The 10000-nt window shown below is 39.8% G+C and overlaps 2 protein-coding genes across 2 annotated transcripts in view; one reads left to right on the top strand and one right to left on the bottom strand.

Moving 5' to 3' along the window:
• Positions 1-509, top strand: part of LOC138024911 (receptor-type tyrosine-protein phosphatase delta-like) — a 67289-nt gene extending 66780 nt beyond the window's left edge. The window contains exon 29 of the mRNA XM_068872109.1: positions 1-509. This exon is cut by the window's left edge and continues 1340 nt beyond it. The gene's annotated coding sequence lies outside the window, so the exon portion shown is untranslated.
• A 3936-nt stretch (positions 510-4445) lies between these two features.
• LOC138024909 (NIPA-like protein 2) lies at positions 4446-8287 on the bottom strand. The gene is made up of 4 exons (XM_068872107.1): positions 8149-8287; positions 7322-7385; positions 7118-7218; positions 4446-6194 (listed from the first exon to the last, which is right to left on the bottom strand). The coding sequence occupies exons 1-4, from the start codon at positions 8210-8212 to the stop codon at positions 6049-6051; spliced, it is 375 nt and encodes a 124-aa protein (XP_068728208.1). The 5' UTR covers positions 8213-8287; the 3' UTR covers positions 4446-6048.
• Positions 8288-10000: the final 1713 nt, after the last annotated feature.

The raw sequence follows: 10000 nt of genomic DNA, 5'->3' as shown, positions 1-10000 counted from the left end.
GACCGAGCTTTGCGCGCAAAGCTGTGTACATCCCAGCTAGGAAATGCGTCGTAGGGATTTATTTACGTTTTCCCCTAGAGTCAATTATTGGGTCTTCTTTTTAGTGTTACGTTCATTTATCAGTAGTGGTAAGTCACTGGTGCAACATTATTGTTGGTCTTTGGACAGTCACTAGAAAACCGTTCTGTACTTTAAGAATCCCTTTGCAACTGTCAAAGTATTTTTCTACCCCGATAACAGTATTTTCTTTTGTAATTTGAACAGACTACAAAGTAGTTTGTATGTACGTAGTCATTCAACGGTTTAAAAACACGCGCGGCTGTGCCGTTTTGTAGAAAGTCAATGCTAATTTTTGTAGTTAGATTTAACAATCATTTCATGCCCGTATGGCCTTTATTTCACGCTACGCGATAGATGAAAGCAAATCAAAGCCATTTTGCGGTTAAGAATTTTAAGAATCAAATTAAAGCAGTCAAGTTTTTGTAGAGAAAACTTGCTTTTGTACTAGATTACTCTTGGAAGTGTTTTGAAAAGTATTTTGTCCTTAAGTGGGGAAGGGAGAGGTAGTTTTTCTGCCTTCGTCCTCAGGTACGTCCCCAATCTCTCCCGAATAACCAACAGACAAAAATGTTCAAGTCTCAGAGGAGTCGTCTGCAACCTTCTCAGTAATCGTCTTACTTCTTCTCCGTGGGCAACTTGAACAGCGGTTACATTGCCATAGTTGCGACATCCAACATTCGCCCCAGCTGCGCATAACAATGCCGCACACTGTACTCTTTCGCAGTGCATGGCAACATGATGTAGAGGTGTTGTGCCCTCGTTGTCTTGTACTTTCACGTCGGATCCAAACTTTAGCAACAAGGCCATTGTGGTGTAGTGAAGCTGCAATGGGTAGCACATGTGTAAAAATAATAATTTCCTGGTTTAATTCAATCGAAGACCCACCCTAAGATTCCCATAAACAGTCTCCAGTTGGCTCGAGGTCAAAATAATGTGGCTCTAACCGTACCACCTATGTGAGGAATCTAGAGAATATTTTTGACAAAGATGCGTTTGATTTGAGTTTTGCTTGGGAATATATCATCTTGTTGCACTCAACAATACCTGTTCTTTACGTTGAACGCTTGTGTGGGTCGTGCTTGCGTTATTTCTGCTCTTATATATCCGCTATCAGTTATAACTCGATCACCTAACAACCCCTTCTCTTTTACTGATTCAAGTGTTGTTATCACGCGCCAGTTTATTAAAAGTGATTTGCGTAGAATAAAACAGATTTTGGTATAGGTAATCACATGATTTTTTTTCTCGTGCAATTTGGAATAAATGAGAAAGCTGCATTAATTAGCATTTTACTGAATTTATGCACTTTAATTTTGCATTATGCTTCACCTTGAGTCTTTCACGAATCCGAATGCCAGATCTAGTGGCCATTTGCAAAGGTGTTTCCAGAGAGATACTGCGTGCGTGGACGTCAGCACCGTGTTGGCAAAGAAGAGCTACCAACTCAGGATAACCATACAAGGCTGCAAGATGGAGAGGGGTATAAAGTGTGTGTTGAGTTGGATTTACACCCGAACCCGCCTCCAGAAGGAGTTTTGCGCAGTATGTGTTCGCTCCTTGAACAGCGTAGTGCAAAGCTGTGAAACGATAACAGTCGGCTCGATCCAATGTCTCCTTTGAACAGCTCTTACAGAGGACTTTGAGGCTGTTGTAGACTCCATGAGAGGCTGCTACATGAAGTGCTGTTCGTCCGTAGGTGTCGACACTAGAGGCAATGGTGCTATCCTGTGACAACAATTCGCCAAGTCTTTTAGTATTACCCATAAGAGCCGAGTGATGTAACGGCGGTAATCTTTGCATATTCCTCGGCAGATATTCAAATGAGGACACTGATTCGTGAATCCTAATCATTTCCCATTCGTTATGCACGATATTTAAGCTTTATTTTCTGAACTTCTTTACGACATTGGTTCTAATATCTCCCCTACAGACACCGTTAGACACGTAAACGTTTTTTAAAAATATTCTTTCGTCAGTTGGAAGCACGCCATTTCTGGAATAGGGGAACAGAAGACAAAGCTCACGCCACTTACATTCAAAAAACTACAAATCAAGAGTTGAACTTCAAAGTGAAACGAAACTCTATCGTCTTTATGTTTGAAGCAAGTTCCAATCAACTAATTTTGCTGGTGTCCAGTTCGAGTTCACTTTTTCGTATTCACTTTAACAGAACGTTACATCTCTACGTTGGAATGGCGCGCGCACATAGTCGTATCGTTGTCGTCACCAGACCCCGGGACTCTCTCGGTCTGCACCAAGATTAACTGATTCTTCTATGCAATGACTGTCCGTCTACGCCAAGAAAGAAAATAAGTAATTAAAGAGAGTCTTACAAAATGTCGTCGGCGTTATGTGCAATCACACACCACCTATCTAACCCGGCCGATAAAGTGTTTGATGTTTCAGATAAATATTATTATTCATATAGTCTAAATGCCACCTTGGGCATTCTTGTATTATAATTTGACATAACACGGCATAACACTACCAACCGAACCGGAGCGGTAGGTTGCTTGGCTGAACAGCAAGGTCCTTTCCCACCAACGCTGAGCCCACTAAGAACCCAGTGTAGATCAGTTAGGAGCATTAGGTATACGTAACGGCATTTTCACAAATCAAACTATTTTTAGACGAGTTCTCAAATAAGATCTGGCTTGCACGAAGGACCGCTCTCAATCCCATGGGTAACGATTTCTCCTGCACGCAAGACTTGTGATTAGCTCGACACGTCCAGTTTCGCGGGAAAATCAATCTAAAAATAGAATGACTGTTCACTCCGAGGCATAAGAATAAAGTAACCCTATATTTAGTCGTCTTCAGCCCTCATTTATGGTAAATATTCTCAATCTGAGCGAAACAAAAGTTACGTAATATGCTTCGCATGGCCACGCCTCGCACCTTGCCTCTTACCGGAGAACGTGATAAGCAACAACAAGCGATAGTCCTTTTTGCTTGATTTTATGCTTTCATTCTCTAATGCTTGGCAACTGTAATCCACGATCGACAAAACAGGGGCGGATCCAGAATTTTGTTTAGGAGGGGGTGCACCTCTTAGGAATGGGGTAGCTGTCTGGTGATGCTTTGTTTTCTTCCAGAATACCAGTTGTATTAGAAAGCCGCAGGGCATCTCATGCGCACCCTCCCCCTACAATTATCGTTTGTTGTAATCAGGCATGATCATCGTATTTTCAAAATTAAAACCCCTTGGAAAGAGGTTGGTCACATCTGCAGTTCACATACAAGCAGTCCATTTCAAAAAGACAAGACATAAGCACACAACGTCATTTAAATCCCTTTTTATTATTGTCAAACAGTAAATTATAATTCGGTCATTTGGGTATAAAGCACAGAACACAAGGTCAGTTATTTTCATATAATTGAATAACAATTAGCGCCTTGTGTTCGTTCTTCAGAGCTTCCGACTAATTTGCATGCGGTAACCCTGTGCGACCCTGAGTTAAGTAGTTGCTCCTGTATTTCTTTAATAAGCCGCAAGGCAATAAATAAGAGAGTCGTATATTGTATCAATCCAAAAGATTCATAAGGTATCAGATTTGACCCAATCAGCAGCTACTTAAGAGGTGTTTAAATAACGTGTAAATTAGATGTAATAGTATTTCCTTCTATGCGCGTTTGACTTCTGAAAGTAATCTAACTTAACAATAATAACAACGGAATTCTCGTCTTACGTGTTTCAAGGGCATGATTTATTGTTGATGTTGGGGGGCCGCGTCTAAAACACGAGTCACTTTTGACGGGTCACTCGTTGCAGGTCATTGTTTGATCTTTTTGGAACTAACCCAAAACCCTCAATTTGGCTGACTCTAGGCCTGGGGTTAGCCACATTGAGGGTTAACTTTTGGGTTGTGTTAATTCATTGATTTCAGTTCCAGTGTCCTCAATTAGTGCTTCAGCGATAGAACGACTAGACACTTTAAAAACGTTCCTTTACTTTTCAAAAAGGTAATAAAAACAATTTCCTGCAACGAGTGACCCGTCAAAAGTGACCCGTGTTTTATTGGGGTGTCTGTTTCAGATCTTAGTATGAGACAAAATACAATCTCAAAGTTCCAAATTTGTCTTGGATCTATCCACTCTAGTCCTCAGAGATCTTCCTTCTTTTGCGCATGTCTGCGAGATAGAAGGGGGGGGGGGGATGAGGGAGGACAAGAAAGAGAGAGAAAGAGAACAGGGATACCAGTTGTATTAGAAAGCCGCAGGGCATCTCATGCGCACCCTCCCCCTAAAGCTGTCCCTACAAAGTTATCGTTTGTTGTAATCAGGCATGATCATCGTATTTTCAAAATTAAAACCCCTTGGAACGAGGTTGGTCACATCTGCAGTTCACATACGAGCAGTCCATTAAAAAAAACAAGCAGACAACGTCATTTAAATCCCTTTTTATTATTGTCAAACAGTAAATTATAATTCGGTCATTTGGGTATAAAGCACAGAACACATGAAAGAGGGAGAACAGGGATAGAGGCACATTAGATCCGAGGCTCTGGTGACGAGACTGGGATATGCCATTCATAAACTATCTTTGGCACCATAGTAACTATGTTGCACCAGGGTGCTTGACATTATGCCCATGAAGTAGTTTTTGTTTTCCTCTAGTAATTATATTATTATCATTATTATAATTATTATTATTAGATTAGACACTTAATAATCCAAAGAATAACATTTATATCCTTCTGTTTGTCATTCTTGTAAATGCATTTCTCTTATTCCGTGGGTCTACAAGCTAGGACTCCGTTTTAGGCTTCAAAGCACTCCATGTGTTATGCTCTCATTAAAAATACAACTTTTTCCATCCTTGGGAAAGTAAATAACACAACTTAAAAGTGCCTTTTTTACTCTAATAATCTAGTTACAGAAATGTCTCATTGGGCAAATCAATCAAGTTGTAATCTTTTTACTGATATTGGTGCTTTAAAAAGAAAACAGCTTCCAATTTCTATGCAAAGATAGAAGTATGAAATAAATCTATACAATATTGTACAGTGCTCACAAGAGAGATACATGAATGCTGGAGGGTGTAAACTGCAAATTGCAGGTCATATTTGTTTCACCATAGCTGGAACAACCCAAACCTTTACTAACTGCTAACATTTGGCCTAAAAAAACTAATGTTTAAGTCTTAAGGTTATCATTTTTGTAAAGGTTTGGGTTGTTTCAATTATGGTAAAACAATGACCTGTGACCCTAACCTGAAAGCTACACTTTACACCCCCACATGTATGCTCCGCTTCAAGCAAAGCCAGGCCGTGGATCCAGGCTTGAATTTTTTCTATCTGTCTGGTCCCAGTTGTTCAAAAGGTGGATAACGCTATCCACAGGATAAATCACTATCCATTGGATAGCACAATTGGTTTCGCTATTACCCATCCACTGGATAGTGATTCATCATTTGAACAACTGGGGCCTGACTTTTATTGCCTGATTATCAGTTGCCCAAAGGAAGGGAAATTAAATCAATAAATTATTGGTGATTTTGTTCTGTACACATCAATCACACCCACTTCTATCCAAGGGCCCTAACTTACTGTACGGCCCTTGAACTCAGTTCATAAGACGTAGTTACTTAGGTCTAAAATTATGACAGACCATTTTTATCAATGACAGCCTGTATTCTTCTACTTATGTATGTGATTTATATTTTTCATAGACCTCATGGGCTCAATAATTTTATTTAGAACAAAGATACTTTTGAACTTCAAACGTCATGTTGAGGCTTAATGACAAAACGAAATTTTCTGAGAATGCAATCATGAAAAAGGTCTATGCAATTAATGCTTAAGCAAACCTATTGGTAGGAATTTGCTTTGCCATACCTTACTGCATTTTCTTAAAAAGAAATTCCCATCTACCTCTCAGGGTCTACTGTAAATGGGTCCACTAAATACTTTATCCTTTTTTAATTATTTTAATGATCATCCTTATGTAATTATTATACCACTAAACATTGTTCAGTGATACTCGCAATCATGTTTCTCCTAGAGCTTGCTCAGTTTCAGCGGTTGACTCATATGAAGGTTTGCTAGGCAGCATCGGATAATCTACATGAGATGTCGCTGCCACGTTGCTGGGCTGCACAGCAATCAGTTTAGATGAGGATAAAGAAAGGAATCCTAAAATTAATAAAGAAAAAGAAGGAAAAAATAATTAGTTTAAACTTCTTAAGCAGTCAAAAACTTCCTTCCATTAACCCATTGACACCAGGGAGTGGGACTTAGCAGACTGATTTTACTCTGTCTAAAGCCAGACGATTCTGGGGGTGTCCTCGTGCATTTGAGGTGTCAATGGGTTAAGACTGAATGGATTTGTGCTTTGGTAGTTCAGAATTTACACGTAATCCCACCACCCTTTTTATTTTAATGCTGAATGTTTGTTAGTGAATGAACCACATTGTTGCCATGAAGGGGTGTGGTTCCAACTCACAAAGTTTCCCTTGACAAAATGAGTAAAGAGTTTTCCCATTAATTTTTTCAGAACTTTTGAACCATTCCATCAGCAGCCTCCCCCTCCCCCCACCCAGACACTTTACTCTTACGGTGCCTCTCTCCACCCAGGTGTATAAATGGGTACTGGCGAATGCTGGGGGTAACCCTGTGATGGACTAGCGTCCCATCCAGGGGGGAGTAGAAATACTCCTAGTTGCTTCATGCTATGGAAACCGGAGATAAGTGCCAGCCTGATGGGCCTTCCTAGGCTCGTACCATCAGCCTTCCCCCCCTCACCCCCCCCCCCCCCCCACACACACACACACACACACTCAACACAATATTGTTTCCAAAGAAGTGCAAATAACCTACACAGCTGTGTCTCAACAATGTTTCTGGGAGAGGGAAGGGAAGCCAAAATAATGTGATTTACTTAATGCAAAAAGGGTTTTAGACAAGGGCAAGGAAGCTGTTTGTCCACGTTCAAATCCCCTACAAACCTTTCTAGATTTTTTTCATCTGATGCTGAAGAGTTCAACCAGTACAAGCAAACCTTACAGTACATAAAAATATTTTATGTGCTACGTACAAATCCATCACAAGAGACATACCAGGGAATAAGTCAGCATTAGTGAGCAACAACTGTTCATCAGATTCTTCCTGTTTCCTTTCTGATGTGATGTAATACACACCAACAAATGACAAAACACATCTGCAACAAAAGTGGTTTAAATGAAAGATAAATTGAGCATATTTTTCTTCTACTCTCCCAAATTTATAATACATCTTTTGGCTGATAGCCAATGTACACTTACCCAAAGAGAAACATAAATATTTCTAGGAATGTAAGCCCATAGAATTCTCTATATAAAACAATACCTGAAAAGGGAAAATGAGACAATTTGAATCATTTGTCTTACTATTACAATTTCTAAATGTTTTCCCCAACAGAACCATAAATTATGCATTCATGTAGTCATGTACCATACTACATGTACAATGTATATACTTTGCATAAGGAGAGAAAAAAGAAAACAGATCCATTAAAAGGAGTTTTATTTTAGAAAAAGCAAAAATTCTTACTACAGCTCCTTTAAGACAGATTCCATGGCAATTATGACATGGATAAGAGGTGTTCACAGGGGAGAAGTTATAATTAGTCTAAGAGTAAATGTCGGGAACATCTGTTGTACAAAACAGGAAACATATTGTAGTGGCAGTTTGTGGAAATGTCCACAAGACACTCGAGATAAACACATTTTACATTGACCTTGACTCTGCGAACGAATCCTTTCTTGTCTGTACATGTAATTTCCCTGGTCTTTGAGTGAAAGTGACCTTGACTTAAGAATAAAACAAACTTACTGCTTTTCTCATGTAAAGCTAACACTAAACGACAGCACATCTGAAATGAAATCTAATCAAAACATTAACTTGGTCACTGAGCAATAAATGGAATACTTAATTAATGTGGATTGGAAACAAACCCCACCGTGTGTGTACATGCATGTACATGTATGTCAATGTCTATTTATAAAGTCAAATGAAGTTCCAAAGTGTACACTGTACCAGAATATCAATAACTGACAACAGAGACTTATTGTTTCATAAACTTACAATGAATCTTATCACCCATACTTACCACTTATAATGGTGAACAAAACAAAATTTGTAGGAACAACAACAGTTGCATCAAATGACTGCATTGCTCGATTAAGAAATCTGCAAGTGAGTGAAAAATCGTTTCTTAATCTATTGTGCTTATGGCGGATTCTGTCTTTTTATAAGACCAGAGCTGTACTTGTGCTGTCTACTACAGTTATGATGTACAAGGTGGTTCTATCTTTTGAGCCTTTGGTTGAAATTCAAAAGTGTGACCATTCAAATGAAACTACTACAGGTACAAGTACACACACTGAGCAGTCATGATAATGGAGAGTGGTGGGTTCAAATGGCGGATTTTTTCCGAGTTTCCACTAGATGCAACATCCAAAAAGTGTAAAGGCCCGGGCAAAGCGATGTTGAAACCGTTGAGCCGTGTCTAATAGAATTTGAATCAAATGTTGATGATGTGTTGAAACCGTTTGCCCACCCCACCCCAGCAGTCACCATCGTTCAACAAAATCGAACGAATGTTGAAGCAAGTGTTGCCCAGGCCTTAAATTAACTCGCTCTATCGATTGCTGTAAATAAGTAAACGTTCAAACGAACAGCAGATCTTTTTGTTCTGTGACTTTGCAGCCTACTGTTCGTCCAAAAACATGAAAATGCCGTTATTTTAACGTGTCTTTCACTTTTCAGAAGATGCTCGAAAACTTTATGGAACAAGGAAGGGTTACGTTTTTGCAAACGTTGGCCGTGTAGCACTAATATTTCAACCGAGTTAACTATGAGAGGGTGATGTGAAGTGCTGTAATGTTTTCTACCTATATGAACCATGTGAGCGTTAGCCCTACTAGTGGAAATGGGCCCACACAAGGGAAATTGAACCCGCGACCTTTGAAGGTCGAGTGTGGGTCCCTCTGGTCCCCTGTCGTGCGTTCAATTCCCACCCTGGTCAGAGTTATTCTCGGCCCTTGTGTGGACCCATTTCCATAAGTAGGGCTAACGCTCACACATGGTTCATATGGGTAGAAAACTACCGGTAGCACTACACATCACCCTCTGATAGTTAACTTTAGGTAACCGTCATCAAATGAGCTAAAATCAAACACAAGTTTCTTTGATTTTTGGCAAAATGCACATTTCAGCCAAACGTTAGCCGTTTGCCGCACAATCAGGACTATACACCCTTTTAATAAGTCTAATATATGCCGTTTTCCGCTTATGACGTCAAACTCGTGCTTTCAAATTTTATTCAGATATGTACAAAGGATTAAAACAACTAAAGAAATCGGAAAAGTTTTAGCCCTTCGTACATTTCTGAATAAAATTTGAAAGCACGAGTTCGACGTCATCAGCGGAAAACGGCATATATTAGACTTAAAAGGGTGTTTTGAGACCTTTAGCATCAGGTCTTTTGCGGGAAACCGCTAGCTGTTTGCAGTTTCAGGTTTCCTGGCTTTCGAACTTTAGCAGACTTTAGCAAGGAGTTCGGCTTGATGCCGCCATGTTGTTTTTTGGTCAAGTGGAAGTGTATCACTTTGATCGCCCAAAAAATATAAGTACTTCATTCATTCGAGTTCAAAAATCTAACTAGCACATAGAAGGTGAATATAGAAAGCTACTTCGTGCTTTTAAGCGTGAGTCTGTACAATTTTTAGTGGCAAAAAACCTTGCCATTAGTTACTTACCGCTAGAGGCCCCCTCCGCGGTTAAAACGTGAACTGCAAACCGCAAACGCGAAGGCAAGGCCTTTGGTCACCTGATATTTTGCTGTTTGCGGTTTGCGGTTTTCCATGAAAAACAGTGAAAAACATGATGCTAAAGGTCCCTAATGTCTCCTGAAGCACGTAAGTGCAGCGCTCCAAGTAGCGAGTTTTCCATATAGGGTG

The sequence above is a fragment of the Montipora capricornis genome, chromosome 11, assembly GCF_036669925.1.
Source record: "Montipora capricornis isolate CH-2021 chromosome 11, ASM3666992v2, whole genome shotgun sequence".
Taxonomy (NCBI): Eukaryota; Metazoa; Cnidaria; class Anthozoa; order Scleractinia; family Acroporidae; genus Montipora; species Montipora capricornis.
The sequence above is the reverse complement of the archived record's forward strand: the minus strand, read 5'-3'. Positions and strand labels throughout refer to the sequence as shown.

Coding starts and splice junctions, on each gene's coding strand:
- LOC138024909 (XM_068872107.1), bottom strand. CDS start 8,212: ATGCAGTCATTTGATGCAACTGTTGTTGTTCCTACAAATTTTGTTTTG. Junction 7,386..8,148: donor TTTGTTCACCATTATAAGTG/GTAAGTATGGGT, acceptor TTCCCTTTTCAG/GTATTGTTTTATATAGAGAA. Junction 6,195..7,117: donor TAATGCTGACTTATTCCCTG/GTATGTCTCTTG, acceptor TATTAATTTTAG/GATTCCTTTCTTTATCCTCA.